This window comes from Myotis davidii, unplaced genomic scaffold (assembly GCF_000327345.1).
Source record: "Myotis davidii unplaced genomic scaffold, ASM32734v1 scaffold726, whole genome shotgun sequence".
In the NCBI taxonomy this organism is placed as follows: Eukaryota; Metazoa; Chordata; class Mammalia; order Chiroptera; family Vespertilionidae; genus Myotis; species Myotis davidii.
Genome location: NW_006297808.1, coordinates 905825 through 928435, shown reverse-complemented (window position 1 = coordinate 928435; position 22611 = coordinate 905825). Strand labels below are relative to the sequence as shown.

The 22611-nt window shown below is 44.6% G+C and overlaps 1 protein-coding gene across 1 annotated transcript; it reads left to right on the top strand.

Moving 5' to 3' along the window:
* The first annotated feature begins 950 nt into the window (after positions 1 to 950).
* FKBP6 (FK506 binding protein 6) lies at positions 951 to 12805 on the top strand. The gene is made up of 8 exons (XM_006773420.1): positions 951 to 983; positions 4388 to 4505; positions 5358 to 5447; positions 6230 to 6432; positions 7627 to 7746; positions 10705 to 10899; positions 11021 to 11130; positions 12715 to 12805. The coding sequence occupies exons 1-8, from the start codon at positions 951 to 953 to the stop codon at positions 12803 to 12805; spliced, it is 960 nt and encodes a 319-aa protein (XP_006773483.1).
* The last annotated feature ends 9806 nt before the right edge of the window (positions 12806 to 22611 follow it).

The following is a 22611-nucleotide window of genomic DNA, read 5'->3' as shown; positions in this document are numbered from 1 at the left end:
CACATGACTCATATCACTGCAGATTCACGTGGCCCAGTTTTGAATTTCAAATGAACAGAATCATATGAACAGAGTATGTGCTCACCTGAGTCTAACTTCTTTATTCAACATGCATTAAGAACTTTTTTATATGAAGTCTTTCAAAGGTTTAGAAGTTCAGTGACATTTTTGTTATACAGTTAATAATATACTATGTGTGCTGGATATGTGATATGCAGTTCATAAGATACTATACATACCCTAGGGGTGTGGTGGGAATTACTGGTTGGAAAGGATAGGTGGAGAGGCTTCCAGGAGTGTTAAGAAACAGGAGCGCTAGAGCTTCCGGCGGCAGGGTCTGGGGCAGCGGCGGCAGGCGCCATGTCTTGCCTTGAAGGTGCAAGAAGAAGCCCCTAAAGCAGCTGAGGAAGCAGGCCAAGGAGATGGGTGAGACGGGTAAGGCATTCAAGCAAAAGCAAAAACAGGAGCAGAAGAAACTCGAGGAACTAAAGCGAAGGCTCTGGGGAAGGGCCCCCTGGTCACAGGTGGAATAAACAAATCTGGCAAATAGTGAGCTGTGCCTGGGGCATTGGTGATCCTTAATTCCATTCCTGTTTTAACTTCTGGATTCCCTGTCATAGCATCTGTTGCCATCTAGAGCTAGAATGAAGTGTTGTCTTGGAGCCTATGGTATATTTAAGAATTAACTTTTGTAAATAATAATAATAATCATGCAGTGACTCATCTCTTTAGCTCTTTTCACTCAGTCATTTCAACTTAGCTGTGAGGTCAGAGTAAACCCAGCCCAGAACCCTGCCAAAGTGTGTTCTTTGGTCTTTGTTCTAGCCCAAATTCTGTACCACCTGGAATTAAACCAACTCATTTGAAGAGAGAGAGAGAGAGAGAGAGAGAGAGAGAGAGAGCGAGCGCTCTAGAACATCAGGCCACAATTCCCACAGGCCTAAGCACCCATGTCTGCCAGCAGGAGTGGTCTCCACCCCAGTGTCAAGCAAGACTAAGGTCTGGTATAGACAAATAGAAAGCTACTTTTATTTGTTAATTCAAGAAATATTTATTGAGAACCTGCTATGTATCAAGCATTGAGCTGGGTATCCTATATAATAAAGTAGTAATATGCAAATTGATCCTCACGCCCTCACAAGTTGGCTGCCTATGACCAGGCCAGCACAGGGGTTAGTGAGGGACGACCAAACAACTGAACAAGCAGGCTGCGTGGGGTGACCAGGCCGGCAGGGGGGCCGTGAGGGGTGACCTGGCTGGCAGGGGGGCAGTGGGGAGTGACTAGGCCAGCAGAGGGGGGGGCAGTTGGGGGCAACCAGGCTGGCAAGGGAAGCAGTTAGGGGCAACCAGGCCAGCAGAAGGGGGCAGTTAGGGGTAACCAGGCAGGCAGGGGAGTGATCAGGAGCCAGCAGTCCAGGATTGTGAGAGGGATGTCTGACTGCCAGTTTAGGCCCAATCCCCAGGATCAGGCCTAAACTGGCAGTTGGACATCCCCTGAGGGGTTCCAGATTGCAGAGGGTGCAGGCTGGGCTGAGGGGACCCCTACCCCCCGCACAAATTTTGTGCATGCACTGGGCCTCTAGTTAGGTATAATTAAAGAACAAGACAGACAAGGTTTCTATCCTTTTGGGGTTTATGATGTATGGAGGTAGGAGTGGTATAAGATCATAAATAAACAAGTTAATATAATAGTTTTAAATGCTATGCAGGAAGTAAGCACTGTGGTGGAAAAGGAGGATGGGGTGACAGGTTGTATGAGGTGCAGTTGAGCAAGGGGCAGGGCAATGTCTTTGAGGAGGGATGGTTGAGCTGAGGCCAGAGGGATACACAGCAGCTGGCCACCTGAAATGATTCAGGCGGGTAGACCAGGCACTGGGTCAGCAAGTGCAAAGGCCCCGAGGCTGGAAAGCACTGAGAGAGGAGATCTGGGTAGCTGTAGCATAGTAAGGGAGAGGAAATATCAGAAGATGAGGCCAGAGGGTTTGGCAAGGAGGGCTGTGTAGACTAGGGCAAAGGTTTGGATTTCATTTCAAGGGCAGTGGGGACTATTGAAGAAATTGGTTTTAAGGCAAGGGAATATCATCTCATTTATATTTTCAAAATATCATTCTGGCTGCTGTGTACATAATGGATCACAGTAGTGTGAGCACTTGGGTGGATGGCTGATGAAGCCAAATGACTGATACGGAGAAGAATGATGTAAACAAAAGACAAGGGGGATCTAGAGTCAGAAGCCTGAGGACATCCAGATGGAGGAACTGAGTCACCTAACTGGTCCACAGACAAATGTCTAGGCCCGGCTGCAGAGTTTCTGACTCAGGAGTACATGGATGGGCCCAAGAATTTGCATTTGTAACAAGCACCGATGCTACTTTTGAGAACCATTGGAAAAGGCAGTTGGATACAGGCACCCGGAACAGTGGCACTTGGGAGGCTCTAAGCTAGCCAGGTATATGCCACCTGTTTGTAGCACATCCTATATAATAAAAGCCTAGTATACAAATTGTCCCTTGACCAGGAGTTTGCCTGGGAGTTCAACCGGGAGTTTGACCAGGGGCGGGGCCAGCTGGCGGTGGTGGCAGGCAGCTGGGGGAAGGGAGGCCCCGGCTGGCAGCCAGCAGCCGGCAGCCACTAGGAGCCATACCCATGCATGAATTTTGTGCACTGGGCCTTGAGTATTTAAACAAATGTTTGGGAATCTCTTAGGGATTGAAAACAGAGAAGGGCAGGGAGCCAAAGACAGCCCTGAGGTTGCTAACCTTTAGAGGTCAGGACGTGGAGGATGACTGAGAGGGGACAGCCAGGAGGTAAGAGGACCATCAGGAGAGTGTGGTGATTGGAAACTGTGGGAGCTAGAATGCCTCTCCCCCCCCCACCCCCACCCAAAGATATCCAGGCCCAAATTCCTGGACCGCTGGGAATATGTTACTGTAAAAGGCAAAGGGGACTTTGAAGATGTCATCACGGTCATAAACCTGAATTATGCGGGTGGGTCCGATTTAATCCCATAACCCCGTAACAGCAGAGAACCTCCTCTGCTGGAGTCAGATGCTGCAGAAGAGGAAGCAAGAGGAGTGCAAACCTAAGGACTCAGCACCCTATCGCGGACTCTGGGTGCTGGGGCCCCTATGGGAGGATGGAGAGAGGCCTCCAAGAGCTGAGGGCGCCTCCCGGCCAGCAGCCAGGCAGGACACGGGGCCTCAGGCTCAGGGCTTCAGGGATCTCCTTTGGCCAACAACCTGCAGGAGCTTTGAGGTGGATTCTTCCCCAAAGCTTCCCTCGGGCTGATGCCTGGATTTGAACCCAATGATGTCAGGCCTCTCGCCCACGGAAATGAGGGACGATAAACAGGCGTGCTTAAACAGCGAGGTTTGTGGCCATCTGTTATGACAATGATGGACAGCGAATATTGATGCCAAAAGAAAAGTGTTTAAAGGTCAGAGAGGTCAACTTCATCAAATGCGGACAAGAGGCGCCTGATGGACTTCAGTCTTCTGTAACGGAGCAGGGAACGGTGGGTTGAACAGAAAATGGGGGTGAGGAGGTAGAGACGGAAGAGTTAAAAAGGCCTTTGCAGCCACTCTTCTGAGAGGTTTTTCTGGGAAGAGCAGCCGGAGGCCGATGTGGGACAAAAGGAGGCTTGTTCCTTTTATGGTAGGAGATTTTCCTGCACGTAAGAAGGAGATGATCCCATATTCGAGGCAGGACCGAGACAGGAGGGAGCGGGTCACTGAAGTACATGAGGAGACACGAGCGGGAGGGCCCAGCTGGGACCCAGGTCTGTTCTCCCTTTGCCCCCGAAAAGCGCAAGTGCAGCACGGATTTCGTAGATTTGCTGATGGAAAAGTGAGGGGCATCCGCTTGTCTTCCCAGGAACTGGGCAGTTTGACTCTAAAGCCCTGTCCCGGCCTGAATTTCTCGGAAAAACAAACGAGAAAGAAGGAAGGTGGAAATTCTGGGGCCTTGTGCTCACCAGCCTGCTCCAGCCACGTGACCCCACTGCGGCCCCTCCCCCTCACGTGCTGTGCCACGTGCTGCACGCCCGGTCACGTGCCTGGCCACGCCCGCCCTGGCCCGACAGCTGAGAGCCGTTGGCTTCCGTTGGTGTGAGGCCCCGAGGTCCTCAGCGCGGCCCCTGAAAGGAGTGCCCGGGCCAGGGGCGGGCGGCAGGGCATAAAGGGCGGCTGGAACTCGAGAGTTCCCTGGAGTCGCGGGGCAGTTGCCTCGGGAGGGTCACGTGGACATGGTGGGGGACACCGGGACTGCGGGCGCCATGCGACCGGCGGGCGCCCCGGGTCAGGTGAGGGCCCCGCGCGGGCGAGTCAGGGTGGGGCGCCGGAGCCAGGGTCAGTGTCGGGGCTCTGAGTCTGTGTTTCCTTCCCGCAAGTCTCCTTACCAGAGGCTGAGCCAGTGGATGCTGGACATCTCCGGGGACCAGGGCGTGCTCAAGGACGTCATCCGCGAGGGCGCTGGCGAGCTGGTGGTGCCCGACGCCTCGGTGCTAGGTAGGCCCGCCCGCGCCCGTGGGCCGCCATCTGTCCTGGGCAGCCGGCGGCGCTGGAAGACTGGCGGCTTCCGGGCACTTATCTAGGGGGGAGGGGAGGCACTTGGATTGGATAGAACATGCTTTGTTAGAATTAGATTATTTTAAAAATATACCTTATTGATTTTTTTTACAGAGAGGAAGGGAGACGGGTAGAGAGTTAGAAACATTGATGAGAGAGAAACATCAATCAGCCGCCTCCTGCACACCTCCTACTGGGGATGTGCCTGCAACCAAGGTACATGCCCTTGACCGGAATCGAACCTGGGCCCCTTCAGTCCGCAGGCCGACACTCTGTCCACTGAGCCAAACCGGTCAGGGCTAGAATTCGAATTTTCAAGAGGAAGCGAGGGAACCCGTGTCCCCTTGGCATGACGCCATTGTGAACAAGGGGCACTTCGAGGCCCCCCAGCCACGTTTCTGAACCTCGAAGCCCAAGGCAGGCATCCAGACGTTAAGCAAAGATGTGTTCCCATCAGGGTACGGGCCAGTTGAAGGGTATCTAATTCTGTGTGTTTTTTTTTAAATACATTTTATTGATTTCTTTACAAAGAGGAAGGGAGAAGGATAGAGAGCTAGAAACATCTATCCTGCCTCCTGCACACTCCCCACTGGGGATGTGCCCGAAACCAAGGTACATGCCCTTGACCGGAATCGAACCTGGGACCCTTCAGTCCACAGGCCGATGCTCTATCAACTGAGCCAAACCAGTCAGGGCCTAATTCTGTTGTTTTTGTGTGATAATTAAAGAGACGTGATGTTACGGAGGTGAGGGTATTGGTCCATGTTTCTGTATCTGTGCCCTCTGTCCTAGTGAAATATTCTGGATACCTGGAGCACATGGACAAGCCTTTTGATTCGAATTGCTTTAGGAAAACGCCCCGACTTATGAAGCTGGGAGTGGGTAAGTTCACAGTAGGAGCTGGAAAAGGAGGAGTGTTTCGGGGGGATTGATGAGGGACCGCGCACTAGGCCTGGGAAACTGTCCTGGGCACAGGTTCTTTGGGTGGGTTTTTTGAGGCTGGGTTTTTGCTAAACCAGCTAGCTCTCGCCTACGTTTCCCCTTGAGACCTGGGTACAGGGAAATGTATTAGGGAAATGTCCTACCTGGCAAGGTTATCTTTGCATCCTGACCTAACCATTGGGCTTGTGTTCTTGTTTGTTTAAACATCTGTTGAATGCTTACTACCCACAATGCACGCTGAAAAGAGAGGATGTACCCAGGTGATTAGAACATGGGAGCCGGTGTGGTGGTGGAGCTTGACTCGTGTTCAGACAGCTAACCTGATAGAATCGTTTAAGTTCCTGGGAGGGATACCCACTGCTGCAGGAGCCCTTAATGAAGGCATCGTTAGTTCCAGCTGGGAAGATCAGGGAGGGTGTCCTGGAAGAGGCGGCATTGGAAATGAGCCTTGAAGTTTGAATAAGATTTCAATCAGGCCAGACGCTGGGTATGGGGAGGAAGATGTTACAAGAAGAAAGGACTGTGTGAACCAAGATGTAGGGGCCAGAATGCTGCAGAGCCTAAAGAAGTTAGAGTTGGAAGGGTGGTGGTATGGGGAATAGGCTGAAAAGTGAATTGGGGCCACAGTGCAGAAAGATTTGGACGTAAGGAGGAAAGAAATTGATAGCACTGGAACAGGGTACTGGGAGAACTTCAACCAAGTTCTTTGTCCCTTCTTCCAGATATTACCCTTTGGGGCATGGAGCTGGGCCTTCTGACCATGCGGAGGGGAGAGCTGGCCAGGTTCCTATTCAAACCACCCTATGCCTACGGAACACTGGGCTGCCCGCCCTTGATCCCCCCCAACTCTACTGTCTTATTTGAGATTGAGCTAATTGACTTCCTGGATTCTGCTGAATCAGACAAGTTTTGTGCCCTGACCGCCGTAAGTTCTGGAGTACAAATGTCAGCACTTCATAGAGAGAGGGTTGGGTTTGTGTTTTTGGTAATTATCATGCCATGCTGATGCTCCTCTGGCCCAGGTTCCACCCCTGAGGCTCCTGGGTGGTGGTGGCGGCGGTGTTCCCCCACTTCCTACTCTGCCTTAACGTTGGCCCTTAGATGTGGGTCACGGTGCTAGGCCAAGGCCAAGCTGTGGGTTTGTTATGGACCAGCAGTTTGAGTTGATTTTTCAGTCAGTCACCTTTGCCTACTTCTCTCTGCAAGATAGTGGGCATTTGCTTCTCAACATTAAGGTTGGATTCCAGCAAGTGAAGCCTTGGTAGTTCATAAGTAGTGTGACCATCTAATTTGTTGTCCAAGCCAGGACACTTGAGAGTGATACCAGGACATCAGGTGTAAATGGGATAATCCCAGGAAACGTGGGACATATGGCTTCTGTTCTCATAATTTAAGTGTTGCCATTTCTTTGTTGCCTTTACTTAACCCTTCCTATAAAGCTAGGGCTTCAAATCTCATTAGTAGTTAGAGGCACACTTTGTCATTCTATCTCACACTGACTGTATATGTGATCTTAGATGTCCACCCTAGATTTACATCTGTATCCGATGTCTCCCTAGCTAAACGTCAGCACCCCAAGTGAGGAATCTTACCCCTTTTTCATCTTGCAGATGCCTGGGTCCCACTTCTAGTATACTGATTTAGAATCTCTGGGTGGGGGGGACAAGACATCTACCTTTAAAAAGAGGTGCTATGGGTGATTTTGATATGTACCCAAGGTAGCACATTGTGGCTATAAAGACCAGTGTGGCCATGGGCAGACCAAGACCTGTTAAATTTTGGTTGATAAGTAGCTCTGATTTCTGTGCTTGACAAGTTCCATCAGTTTCTAATTCCATGAAAACTGCTGCTTTAGGGAATATCTCTGGGAGGGCTATAGAAGGTCTCCTTTTGGCTCTAGCTGTGAAGTGGAGGCGGTGACACCGAACTGCTGTGGCTTCTATTGGAATTCACACAGATGACCTGGGCAGAGGCACCTAGCCCAATGCTTGGCACACATACGGCAATAAACAAAAGTCCATAATCTGAAGAAGAAAAATGGAACAGGTGTAATTATACTGACATTGTGGCATCGTAGCTTTCAATTTTCTTGTTGGGTGTCCTTATCTTTGGTCCTCAGGAGCAACAAGATCAATTTCCACTTCAGAAAGTCCTAAAAGTGGCAGTTACTGAACGGGAGTTTGGCAACTACCTTTTCCGCCAAAATCGTTTCTATGACGCCAAAGTGAGATATAAACGGGTAAGAATGCTTAAGAAATGTGTTTAGATCCTGAAATTTTTCTTGTTTAAAAGACATAGATGTTGTCTCTTTAAGAAAAATGTCAGTAAATCTCATTAACCTTCTCATACTAGATAGCTGGGAGAAGGGACAAGGTATTTGGGGGAAGCCTGGTATTCTGTGTCTGCTACTAAATGCTGACTACATAGGTGTGTTCAGATTGTGAAAATTCATTGAGCTGTATTTATTTTTGTACTTACCTATGTGTGTGTATGCATTTCAGTAAAAAGTTAATTATCTATTTACTAGAGGCCCAGAGCACAAATTCATGCACGGGTGGGGTTCCTAGGCCTGGCCAGCGATTGAGGCTGATTGGGACTGATCAGGGCCAGCCAGCTGGGGGAAGGGGGTGGGGGGGATGAGACACCGTGGGAGGTTGGCTGTGGGAGCACACTGACCACCAGGGGCAGGTCCTGCATTGAGCGTCTGCCCCTGGTCGTCAGTGTGCGTCATAGCGACTGGTCAACTGGTCAATTGACTAGTCATAAGGGTCGCTTAGGCTTTTATATTTATAGACTAGAGGCCCGATGCATGAAATTCATGCAAGAGTAGGCCCTCGCTGCCCCGGCTGCCCCAGCCGCCTCAGCCCTCACAACCCCGGCTTCCTCTGGAAGGTCGTCTGAATGGTCGTTCTGCTGTTCAGCCATTCAGTTGATTTACATATGCTTTTATTATTATAGATTTATTTACTTATTCTTAATCCTCACTTGAGGATATTTTTCCTTTTTTTTTTTAAAAGAGAGAGTGGAAGGGAGAGGGAGAGACAGAGAAATATTGATGAGAGAGAGAGAGACATTAATTGGTTGCCTCCTGCATGCACCCCAACCAGGGCCAGGGAGCTTGCAACCGAGGTATGTGCCTTTGACCAAATTGAATCTGGGATCCTTCAGTCCACGGGCTGACACTTTAACCACTGAGAAAACCAGCTAGGGCAGTAAAAAGTTTTTTTAAAATTCTCATCTTAGTACTGTATTAGGCCTTCTATAACTGATTTTCCACCCCTCTGAGAAGTTTCCTATCTGACAGTGAAGATTCATTTAACTCTCTGAGGTGACTCCCTTCTTGCCAAGTTTTTTATTGTGATTTGGCTTCTTGTGTAGGTTATGCTGACAGGAATTCGCTGTGCTTTGTATGTTCCAGACTCTCTGCCTGAAGTTCTCAAACAGGGCAGAGTTTAAAATCTAGGGGTAGTCTGATTTTATATCTCATTTGCATATGAGCCTAAATCATTCAGGATTTGCACTCAGCTGCAAGCAACAGAATTCTGGGAAACTGTTCTTTAAGCAAAATAGATATTTACTTTTTCCTCACATAAAAAGGGTGGCAGTCCAAGGCTGTAGAGTAGTTCGATGAAGCCACCAGGGATCCAGGCTCCTCTGTCTTTCTGCTTAGCCACCCTTACATGTGTCCTGTTTTTCCCCCCAAGATGGTCATTCAACTTGTAGCATCACATGAGTACCTGGGCAGAAAGAAGAGAGGGGAGAGGAGTCTGGTGTGTTTGTATATTACTTCCCTTTATATTTCATTGGCCATGTTAAATGGACAGCCCTTAGCTGTATAGGAAGCTGGGAAATGTACTTTTAAAATTAGTACATTGCTGCTTTGAATGAAATGGAAGTGGTTAGGAGAAGAGGAGGGGCATAGATGTTGGTTACGCAGCTAACAGTATCTGCCACATTTGGCTTATGTGAATATGCTTCAGAGAGAGAAAAGAGGAGAGCATGCGTGTGCCTGTCTTTTGGAATGCTGACAAAATCTGGTTCTTAAACTTGGATAGTACAGATTTTGTCTCACAGTTGAATCATAGATACTATTCATAAAGTTTCTTGAGAGCCTGCTTACTTGAAAAATTTTTTTCTCTTGAAAACAGACCATTCCTTCTCTCTTATTTCCTTGGTCTGATCCCCTGAGGCAGTCACTTTTAAATTATATCTGCTGTTTTTATGATATTCTGAATTTATAAATAACATGCTTTAGTTGCTCTTTCAGACATTTTTTTATTTCTCATTACAGAAGGTGAGGCTTTAGTTCTCACTTCTACTTTCCCAGTATTGTCATAATTTTAATTTTTTAAAATTTATTTTATAGAGGGAGAGAGAGAGACATCAATCCATGAACATGAGATGTCTTTCCATTTATTTGTCATCTTTAATTTCTTCCAACAATGTTTTGTAGTTTTCACTGTACAAGTCTTCCACTTTAAATTTATTGCTACTTATTTTATTCTTTCAGTGATACTATAAATAGAGGTGTGTTTTTTTTGGTTAATCCTCACCTGAGGATATTTTTCCATTGATTTTTAGATATATTTTATTGATTTTTTACAGAGAGGAAGGGAGAGAGATAGTTAGAAACATTGATGAGAGAGAAACATCGATCAGCTGCCTCCTGCACATCTCCTACTGGGGATGTGCCCACAACTCACGTACATGCCCTTGACTGGAATCGAACCTGGGACCTTTCAGTCCGCAGGCTGACGCTCTATCCACTGAGCCAAACCGGTTTCAGCTTCCATTGATTTTTAGAGAGAGAGGAAGGGAGTAGGAGAGACAGAGAGAAATATTGATGTGAGAGGGACGCATTGATTGTCTCCCACACTCACCCCAACCAGGGCCAGAGATCGAGCCTGCAATCAAGGTATGTGCCCTTTACTGAAATCAAAGCCGGGACCCTTCCATCCGAAGGCAGACACTCTATTCACTAAGCCAAATCAGCTAGGGCTGGAGTTATTTTCTTAATTTCATTTTTGGATTGTTTATTGTTAGAGTATAGAAATATAGCTAACTCATATATTGACCTTGTATCCTGAAACTTGGCAGAACTAAATTTTTAGCTCGAAAGGATTTTTTTGTGGATTCTTAGATTTTTCTGTATATAATATTGTCACTCCTCTTGGCCACCTGTCTTTCCTCTCCACAGGCCTTGTTACTTCTCTGCCGGCGATCAGCACCCCCTGAAGAGCAGCACCTGGTGGAAGCCGCCAAGCTTCTTGTTCTCCTTAACCTCTCCTTTACATACCTGAAGCTGGAGCATCCCACCAGGGCCCTGCACTATGGAGAGCAGGCTCTGATTATTGACCAAAAGAATGCCAAAGCCCTCTTCCGTTGTGGACAGGTGATTTGGAGGACAAGGACTTGAGAACAAATGCCTAAGCAAAGGTGGCAATGGTGTTCAACTTGGGCAATGCAAAAAATGCTCTTTCCTAATTATGCTTTTAAATTCTGTCATTTGACAGGCCTGTCTCCTCATGACTGAGTATCAGAAGGCCCGAAATTTTCTAGTCCGAGCCCAGAAAGAACAGCCCTTCAATCATGACATCAATAATGAGCTGAAGAAACTGGCCAGGTGAGACCTGTGTTTGCACTTCTGCTAACAGAGAAAGAGAGGCATGATGATGCCCTACGGTTCTGATCTCTCCGCCTGGGGATGTTGTCCAGCACGTGTTATGAGGCAGCGCCCCCTAGAGCTAGTTGTTTGAAGTGTTCAATACTCTAAACCAGCAGCTCCTAGTGGGGAAGTGGGACCAACTCCCAACTACATCTATCTGGATCATTTTCCATCTCCCTGTTTCACTCCTCCCCCTGCACGTAAGCACCCCTAAAAAGGAGGGCTAATGTGATTTTTAAAAGGGACTTGTTCTTCAAATACTCTCTTATTTGACACCAACTGTTCTCAACTGACTGCAGAATGGTGCCTTATAGACCCTGGTTTAATCTGAAATTGATCTTTCAGGTCTGATTCATACCCATAGAGTGTTTTGTTATCCAAGTAATATATACACACACACCAGTCCTTCAGTAATGTAACTATTTATTTATTTTTTTGTTTATTTTAATCCTCACCTGAGGGTATGTTTTTTATTGATTTTTAGAGAGAAGGGGAGTGGAGGAGAGAGAGCAAAACATTGATGTGAGAGAGAAATATCAATCAGTTGGTTGCCTCCTGTACAAGCCCTGAATGGGGATCGAACCAGCAATCTTTTGGTGTACGGGATGATGCTCCAAGCAACTGAGCCACCCAGCCAGGACCAGTAATGTAATATTTTATGATTATAGAAATTTCATGTTCATTGTAGAAAATTTTGAAAATATCAACATAAATTTGATATTCCACTACCCCATAATATATACACCATTTGTTTTTAAATATATTTTTATTGATTTCAGAGAGGAAGGGAGAGGGAGAGAGAGATAGCAACATCAACCAAATGAGAAAGAATCATTTATCAGCTGCCTCCTGCATGCCCCCTACTGAGGATCGAGCTTGAAACCCAGGCATGTGCCCTGACTGGGAATCGAACTGTGACCTCCTGGTTCATAGGTCAATGCTCAACCACTAAACCACACTGGCCAGGCTACATCCACCGTTTTTTAAGATGTTTTTGTTGTTGTTGTTCAGTATTGGTGGATTTCTCTACTCCTGTTAACATTAAACATTTAATCCAAATTGCTTAGTTAAAGCTTTCTTGCAATTAAAAAAAGCTGATGTATGTGTACCTCTTTATATATGGATCCAATTGTATTTGGGGCCTTTTAGAACTTTCCAACAATTTCCTTTCTGCTAGTTATAAGTGTCCTGTCAGGATAAATGTAGAAATTTTGGGATCTAACCATTCTTTAGCAAAAAATATCTCAAGATAAGTTAGTGGTTATTGAGTGCAAGGTGTCAGCTGGCAGCTTCACTGACAGTGGCTTCTAGCCTTCAAGGCTGCCATCTTTTCAGAAATGGGCTTTTTGTCCAAGGGCTTCCTTAACAGCTCTTGGGAGCCTCCACTGTCTCACCTACCTCTCCAGTATTGCTTCCACCCCCTCCCGATTCAGTTTAAAGCCCACTGAATTTTCAGTGCTCTGGAGCTGAGTGGAGAATTCCAACCACCAGATGTCACCTCCTACAAAGACAGACCTCTGACTACTGTATTTCACTTTACAGCCACTACAGGGACTACACAGATAAAGAGAAAGAAATGTGCCATCGAATGTTTGCTCCTTGTGATAATGGCTCTACAGTAGGAGAAAAGTAAAGGTAATAAAAGGACTAAAGCATAAATGGATTTTGTCCAGCAAATATAAAAATGTGGTTCTCATCAACCCACCAGTGGCTGTCTACAGCTGAGGATGAATGAGAGTAGCAAAATTCCTATTGAAGGTAGTGACACAAGTCTAGTGCAGAGTGCACACACTGTGGGTCTTCTCATAGAGAAGATCATAGAAAAGTTTGGAAAGTCCATCCAGAGTTTGTGGATAAGTTTATAGGTTTGTAAAGCCTTAGGCTTTAAAATGAAAACAATTTTTTAATATTTTATGTTAATCTCTCCCTCACAGAAGCTTGGAACATGAAAATGTAATTGTCATTAATGTGATGGTTTATCTGAGCTTTGAAATGAACAGTAATACTTCTCTTATCTGGTTTTTCCTGAAGGCCTCCAACTTCATTTTATATCTAATACATCATTAAAAAAGACTACATTCAAATGTCAAGGGGTAAGAATGAGCAGTGGCTCTGAAGCTTTGCTTTCTATTAAAATTAGAGATTTGAAGATTTTAGAACCAACAGGGATCAGAAGTTCACATTTCTACCACAGCATTTACCTTGTGATTTAGCAGGCACAGGGTTAAGGTTTCCCATGAGTACATGAGATAACCCTCTCGTCTGGTTTACTATTACTTAAGAAAATTAATGGAAACAAAATCACCTGCCTTAAACACCTGCTTAGCTGGGTAGATAACTCTGCTCTCAAGAGAGAGAAGTTAAACAAGGGACAACAAGAAAACAGCTGCCCAACGGGCTCTTGGTGATAAATCTCTCCTTTGTTGCTACCTACATCCCTCTACAAAAGAGGCTTGAGAGAAGAAGGCAGTGAAAAGGCCTATTCATCCCAGACTTTTTCACAGGTGATCTACAGACTGCTGCTGTCTGCCCTGTCAGAAACAACCTATCAGTATCAGAAGTAAATGTTGCCTTCCTCACTGACCCTGACCCTGTGACCCTGGCCTTCAGGTCTTTCAGGGACATTGGAGTATTTGAACTGAGATGTGAGGCAGAGGATTTCTCTTATTTGGCTGCTGTTAATGTCCACTACAAATGGAGGCCGGTGGCTTTTTGCAAGACATTTTAGACTGTGACCTGGTATATTCTGCCATTGAATGAATATCCAGTTCTTCCAGGGTCCATCCTAGAAACAGATCTTGGAAAACCCAGCAGAGCAGCAAGTTCCCTTTCCATCATCTTTACCTCTCAGCTTTTTAGTCTATCAGATTTTTTGGAGCCTAATGAGTTTTAGATGATATCCCATGCATTTCTAAATCGTGACTGTTTGTCTTATCACCAGCAGTGATTGGGGTCTAAAGTGGTTGGGTCTAAAGTGTTATGATTGTCATATTCCTGTGCTGTTGTATTTGTAACATATTGTGGCTTTTGTGTCATTGGTATTTTTCCTACTCCACCTTTTCCTCGTTGTACTTGTGCTGAGTTAGTCACTTAAAATGTCTAGGTCTTTAGATTCTTTTGACAATATAATTTTAACTGAGTAGGAGCATTTAAAATTTGTTCTTCTCAGATGTTAGGTATTCCTGACTTGTCTTTATCTTGTCTCCTAATATATTAGACAGTTACCTTAGTGTTCTAAGCCTCTGACTGTACTAAACTGAATTTTTTTTTTAGATCAAAGGCCATGTCTTTTTCATCTTTGTATTTTCTAGTACCTGGAACTATGCCTGGCACATGATTAGCACTCAGTAAATGTTGGTTGGATCAAGTGTAAAATAGCGGAAATGCTAGACCAGTCTCTTTGAAACCATACCCCCCAGGCTGGCTCTTGTATTGGCTGTCAGGATTGTTGTTTAGTACCAGTGACAGAAATCCATCTTTATCTAGCATCAGCTAAAAAAGAATTACAGAAGGGATCCTGCGGTAGCTCACTGAATCAAAGGAGGAGTTGAACAACCAGTACTCAAGTAGGTACCTGCAGTTTTGAGGGCCTCAGGGTCCTGATCTCATTGCTGCTTTATTCTCTTCCATTATAAGGAGTGCCCAGACATCCATTTGCACAGTCTTTCTATTTAAGAGAGGGCTCTCCTTATCCCAAACCTTCCTCCTCTTCTTGTACCAACCATAGCTCCAGTTTGAAAATCCTAAGGCAGGACTCTGGCCTGGTTTCAGGTGTGTGGAGTCCCATGAGTGGCACCCCTTCTTAGCACCACAGGTTAGGGGAGCAATGGTGGTTTGAAGAGGTTGCTGCTCCTCAAAAGCAAGGGGATGAAGACAATGGGCAAAAGGTAAGAGGCCCATCAAAGGGTATTTAACTGTAGCAGCCACTCACTGTTCTGCTGAGTTGTGCCCTTTAGTCTTGCTGTTACAGAGCGGTGGGTCATTTGCCAATTTGGTGAATTAGGAATCTCTTGCAGCTCCTCCTGCTAGGAGCAACAGTGGAAAGAGCAAATACATCCATAGTTCTGCCATAACGTCTTTTTCCTTAGTTTGGATTTTCAGAGGGCATGGAAAAACACAGACCTCTGCATGGAAGTGTTCCTGAGGGTAATCTAAAAAGTCAAGATGGTGGTCATAGTGTTCACTCATGTACATCAGAAGACCTAAAGTTTTATAGGACCCCCACCTAGCTAATATTTGATAAGCTGCTTTGAAACTGCTTTCCCTGTGGTTTGCAATGCAGTATTCCTGTTTATATATACTACATTCAAACTTTCATAAATGGACATTTTCTATACCTACTTGGTTAAGATTTCACATATATCCATCCATAGTAGTGATTTTACCAGGGGCATCAAAGAGCTTTTATAACAGATGCTGTCATAGCTGGAAACATTTGGAATAGTGTTCTAACTTTTTTCTTTTTTTATTTAATTTTATTGTTGACAGTATTACAGATGTCCTCCAATTCCCTCCTACTTAAACCCCTCCTCCCATCATCCTGAATGAGTGAAGAAGAGGGTCCCACTGCACCACCTCATTATTCCTTCCCCAAGTACCTCTTGAGAAATGGTGGTTTTCACATGCCCTGGCAGGTGCTATGTGGCACTGCTGGTCTGCAAGGGTAGTGCTCTAATAGGGAGGACAATCTGTTGGATCACAGAGTACACAAGAAGAGTGCTATGATGGGCAGCATCCTGACCAGAGAATAGCTTTGCTGAGGCAGTCCTGAAGCTTCAAAGGGTAGCACTAGGCACAAGGAGGGAGTGGGGCGGGGGGTGTTTTAATTGACAAGACAAGGAGTCCAGTGCTGAGGTCAGTTGTGGACCAGGTATTGTCCTGGCCTTTCAGTCTTTTTTGGAGTGTGGACTTGTTCAATAGGCATCAGAGGAGGGGAAAGATGTGATCAGAGTTGAGATGATCTGACAGGCTTATGTAAGAAGGGGCTGAAGGGCTGTGTTGGAAGCATCAAGTCTGGCAGGTAGAAGATGTTTGAGAAGTAATGGCAGCCTAGAAGTAAAAGCACCAGCAGAAATTGAAAGAAGACAGGAGTATGAGGCCTCCCATCTAGAATGGATGGGATGTGCTTTCAGTCAAAAGAATTCTAGTGGCAAATGAGAACTTAGTTGATATAGAATGACCATAGAGGGTGTACAAAGTGACCTGTGGGCAAAGGTGGAAGGAACTGAAGCTATTTATTCTGGAGAAGAGAAACTTTAAGTGGTATGTGTTAGCTAATGGAATGAAGTGGCTTGGAGTGGAGAGTATGAAGAATTAGGAGTTAGGGATGATCACAGTGAACTAGGAGTGATAAAGAAATCTGGAGGAGAAGGCAGAACTTGAGTGAGTTCACAAGGCTAATTGGTAGGCTTGGCTAGACAGAGGAAACTCACCCTCATGGTTTGTCATATTTTATTTTAATGGCATTGCTCACCATTTATTCATTTTATTTTTAATGTGTTTTTATTAATTGTCAAAATATATATTAAAGTTATTTTATATGCCAGGCATTCTTTTGTATGTTTTATGTGGATTGTTTTTAATATAACATCTCTATAATATAGATATCTCCATTTTATAGATGATGAATTAGACCTGAAGAAGCTAAGTAACTTGCCAAGGTCACAAAGCTAGTAAGCGATAGAGCCAGGGATTCCAACCTTGGCAGTCTGGCCCAGGCCACCAAGTTCAGGAAACAATCAATACAAAAGGGTTCAACAGAAGAAACCAATTTTAACTTGAGCTTCTTCTGGGGATTCTTCCATATCGCTAAATATTCTGTTTGTATTGCCATTTCTTGATTTTTATCAGTTTTGGACATGTGTCTATAGACTTCCTGCTGTGATATGATACAGTACAATCTTTTTCCTCCCTATATAGTTCTATTAGAGGCCCAATGCACGAAATTTGTGCAAGAGTAGGCCTGCCTTCCCCTGGCTGCCGCCACTGGCTTCCCTCTGGCACCTGGGACCCAGGCTTCCCTCCGGCCACCAGCAAGTACCTGGTACCCGGGCTTTGCTCCAGCTGCCGGCAGGCACCCGGGACCCGGGCTTCTCTCTGGCCCTGGCTTCGTCCAGAAGGACGTCCGGAATGATGGCTGGTCTAATTAGCATATTACCCTCTTATTAGTATAGATTACTACTTTTAGACCGCCTATTAGATTATTGTAATAAAAAATTACACTCGTATTGATGTTTCTGATTTTGTAAGCTAAAGACAGTATTTTCTATACTCCACTTTGTATAATGAGAATATTACTAACTGAAAAGCCAGTGCTATGCTTTTTAAAAAATTTTAAGCTTTAAGTTTTTCTTCAATTTCTAATTGAATTTCTTTTATTTTCCTTGATTTGTTTGCATTTATCCTTTTAAAAATCCTGTGGTACTACTAGTATATAGTATGCATCTTCTCAGGGAGCTTCTTCTTGGAAATCTCTATGTTAGTGTTAACAGTCTGCACAGATTTCCTATAGGCTTGATGCACAGCTGCCATTCTGAGACTTCTTTCATCTCCTGGGTTGAATCCACTGTTTCCTAGATACCTTTTTTTGGTTTACTTCCTTGTTCTGATATTTTTAGTAATATTTTAATAGGAGATGTAAAGAGAAATTTTCTAACTCCTTATATGCCCAATTCACACTTACATTAAGGATATAAAAATATATATATACTAGAGACCCGGTGCACGAATTCGTTCATGGGTGGGGTCCGACTGGCCCACCCTGATCGGGGCTGATTGGGCTGGGCTGGCTGCGGGGAGGGGCCATGGGTGGTTGGCCGGCCTGCCCCGCCCCCTGGCCAAACTCTCGGTTGAACTTTCAGTTGAGGGGACAATTTTCATATTAGCCTTTTATTATATAGGATATACATACATACATATATATATATATATATATATACACACACACACACACACATATATATATATATATATATACTAGTAGCCCATCACGCAATATCGCATGCAGTAGGCTGCCCACCACTTCCACAGGAGCCAGCAGGAACCGCAGCGTGCTGCAGGGAGCTGCGCGACTTCCACGGGAGCCACACAGCTTCCGCGGGAGGCAGAAGCGACCTGCTGCACCTATGGGAGGCAGGAGGGAGCCGCATTCATTCTGCGGTAGGCAGTGGGAGCCGGGAGGGACCCTCACTGATTCCATGGGAGGTGGAAGGGACCCGCACTGCTTCCACAGGAGGTGGGCCGACCGTCTCCTCTCCGGGCCTGTGCTTGGCTGCAGAGGCCCCCCCCCGTCCCTGTCCCGAGCTGGGCGCGGCAACGAAGCAAGCATTCCGCCAGGCTGCTCACGCTACCTGCTCTCAGCAGCTGCCCCCCCAGGACTGGGGGACTCCGGCAGGGCTGAGAGGACTGGGTGCCGCCATCATGTGGCTATGGGCACTACTATCTTTGTGACAGAGTGATGGTTAATTTGCATATTACCCTTTTATTAGATAGGACATACTAGAGGCCCAGTGCACGAAATTAGTGCAGGGGTAGGGTTCCTAGGCCTGGCCAGCGATTGGGGCTGATCGGGCTTTCTGGCTGCTGGCTGGGGCCTTCCTTCATTCCACGCCGCCCCCTGGTGGTCATCACATGTCATAGCAAGCAGTCGAACTCCCGGTCAAACTCCCGAGGGGACAATTTGCATATTAGTCTTTTATTATATAGGATTCTTGATTCATCTAAAATTTCATAGTAATATGTCAAGCTACCCCCAGATGCTCAAGTCATTTAGATAGGTACCTCAATTCTAGAGGCTCAAGTTCTTAAAGAGCTAAAAAATTCTTCAGTAATATTTTTTCATGACACTTTTCTCTTTTTCCTGTCCTCATGTTCTGGGTCCTCCTACTGGCTGGATGTTGGACCTCCTGCAGGAATCCTCTATATTCTCTATGTCTCTTTAAAATTTCCTCTCCCCCACACTTCTGAAAATATACTTCATTTTTTAACTCTTCCATTTTTTTTTATCTCAGCAATCAATTATATGAATTCATGAGCTCTTTTTAGATTTCCCTTTTTCATAATATCCTATTCTTTTCTCCCCTCTTTGTATAAAAAAGGGGGAAGAAAATTACACAAGTAGAGGATAGTACTAGTATAATGATTCCTCCATATACTCCATGTATTTAGCTTTAACAATTATCAACATAAAGTGAATGTTTTCATCTGTGACCTGACCCATTTCCTCCCCTAGCCCCAGCACTGCTGGATTAATTTGAAGCAAATCCTAGTAATTATATAATTTCATCCACAAGTATTTCTCTACATATCTCTAAAAGATAAGGACCATTCTTGCACATTTTCACTTATTCCCTGAAATGTGTATTTTTTGGCTTACGTGCCTTGACCTTTCTCTTGTCGATGCAGACTTTCCAAAATGGTTGGTGTTTCTTGGTTTTTTATTCACATTTAAGAATAAAATGACTGAGTAGGTAGGGACCAACCAAAATACTTTGGGATCCGTAGATACGAGAAAGAAGAGGCTTTGCACTGAGTATCAACTCTTACACCATCTTCCCAAATTTTCCTCAGGTGGATTATTTTTCCCTAAAATAGTGGATACAGTGCTATATCATTTCAATCTGTATTTCCCAATTTCTAATGAAGTTGAGCATATTTTTATATAATTATTGGCTATTTATATTCTTTATGCAAATTGCCTATAGATATCCTTTGCTCACTCTTCTCTTGAGTCTTTTTTAATTGTTGATTAGTAAGAACCCTCTTCTAAGTAAAGGAGGTAAATTAAATGTCTGTTATGTACATTTAAAATCTCCCCAGTAAATGTTTTGAGTATTCATATCGTTACACATGTCACTGTTTCATGTGGAATTCACATTATGCTTACATTTAACCTATCTATGGAAGTAAGCAGGTGGTCTCTAATTAGAGTGCACAGGAGTGCTTGGGGTACAGGTTTTCTTAACAGTTCTTCTAGAGCAGTGATGGCGAACCTATGACATGTGTGTCAGAGGTGACAAGCGAACTCATTTTTTTGGTTGATTTTTCTTTGTTAAATGGCATTTAAATATATAAAATAAATATCAAAAATATAAATCTTTGTTTTACTATGGTTGCAAATATCAAAAAATTTCTATATGTGACACAGCACCAGAGTTAAGTTAGGGTTTTTCAAAATGCTGACACGCCGAGCTCAAAAGGTTCGCCATCACTGTTCTAGAGTCTGAGCATCATTCCGTGTCTATAGTGCTTGATAAGGTTCATAAACCTGTTTAATCTCCCCAATATTCTTTTGAGGAAGAAATAATTACTTCATTTTACAGATTGGGGGAAGAATAAAAAGCTCAGAGAATTAGACCCTTTTACTGTGGAAGTCTTTATGCATATGTGTAAACAACTGACCATTTTCATTTGGTTTGAAATGTAAATGCCAGGTGATAATCTGAAGCTTTAAATATATTCAGCTTCTTTCTTCAGTTGGAGTGTTACCCCTTGGGTGGCCATTGGTTTTTATCCCTTTCTTAGATGTTTTGGAATTTACTCCCTCTTTTTTCCTTTCCAATTTAAGAGAAGCTGAAGCCTTTGGGCTGTAAAATTAAGAAGATTGAGCCATATTGCTTGGCCAGCTTCAGGAAGAGTATCTTAACAGACTTAAAAAAAAAAAATGTTTTCTGGGAAGTCAAAGCAGCTCCCAGGAGGCTTAGATAGAAATAAAGGCCAGGCTGGGGAGAGTGCACTTCTAGAGTTGAGATTCTGGGGTTTAGTTCTGGTTCAAAGAGTTGGCCCGAAGTGAGCACTGGAGCTTCAGGCCCCACAGAGGTTGGTGCCAATGCTAAGGCTGGAGGTGTCCTCTGGGGTCAAGAGTTCCTATGTTCCAAAACAGCCTTCCTGTGTCTGGGCCCAATTGGTTAGTTGCTAGGAAACTCTAAGGGAGCAGATCATCATCTCTCACAGTATGTGACTAGATCTAGACAAATAGTCAGTTTGATTCCCTTTTCCTCAAAGAGATAAAGAAGAAACTCTTAGGTGGACTGCTGAATCTATAAAGATATTTTATGCTTCCAGTTAGACTCATTTGAGTTCTGAACAAATAATAACTTGTTTAATTGTATTTTTAAATTTTTATATATTATTCTTCTGATTTTCTTACACTGCATCTTCACTTTTTTTTTCCCTCTTCAAAATGGAGTTGTATTTTCTCAAGGGTAACTGGGCCAGGCAGGCATTCTCTTGTTGTCAGATGATGTCCGTGTCATTTTCCAGGCAAACTTTTAGACACAGTCTCTTGATCTGGATATCTGTGAAATGCCTTTTCTCCCAGCTCAGGAGGTGTCATTGAAGTCATCCCTTTGTTGTGTGACTATAAATAACTGCACTTAGGTTGGCACTTTTTCATTATACCTCTCCCCAGGAAAGCATTTCCTCTGGTAGAGTTTCTTTGGCCCCTTTACCTCTCTCTGCATCCTCACTTGGTAGCTGTAATGAGCTCCAAACCTGCTTCCTACTAAGGTTTATGTTAGTGGATTCTGTGTTTTTTATATGTGAGGTATCAGTGAGGGCTACTTAATTAAATTTCAGGAGATAACTAGATTCCTTTTTCTACACATCAAAATCATTATTATAGTGCCTTTTACCATTCATAAAAGGGTTAAAAGATGGAAAATTTGGCTTCCCAGTCTTAGCTCTCTAGCTGTGACTCTAGCCAAGTCATTTAATCACTCTGGGCTTCTGTGTCATCATCTGTAGGATGAAGTGATCAGAGCTTTAAGGTTTAGTGCACTTCCCTTAGGTTCCATCAGATGATGGCTTAGTCTGTTTTTAATTTCTTGGGTTCATAATTAGGTGCATAAGCCCTGCCTCCAAGCATATGTAAGCCCAGACAAAGATTTAGGTTAATAGGGAACAGACAAATGGTAAAGGAAGTGAGCCTAATCAATGAGTAACGAACATAATGAACATCAAGTGAGTGTCTAAGTGCCTTGAGCCAGGGAGAAGAGGGAGAAGATAAGGAGTCTTAGCCTAGTTTTCCTGACTACCCTCTGTATGGTTCTGCCAGAGAAGTCATAGACCCAGGATGAAGCTGAAATGAACTGCAATGAGCCTAAGAGTTTCAAGAACACAGAGAAGGCCTTGCAAATCTGTTAGACAAAGGGAGCAAATAGCTGTAAGCAAAAATTGTCTCTAACACAGATGACAAGTGTATGTTCACAAGGATGTGTTCTGCCCTGTTATTGTGACAGCATCTACAGTCCTCATTGTCACAGTCCAAACAGAAAAGGCTGTGACAGATGCAGGCCTTTGTTTTGTAATTCTTTTTGACATCCTGATATGTTGTAAGGTTTGCACATTGGCAATCCACTAACGTAAACCTTATTAGGAAGCAGGTTTGGAGCTCATTATGGCTACCAAGTGAGGATGCAGAGAAAGGTGGCTGGAGAAATA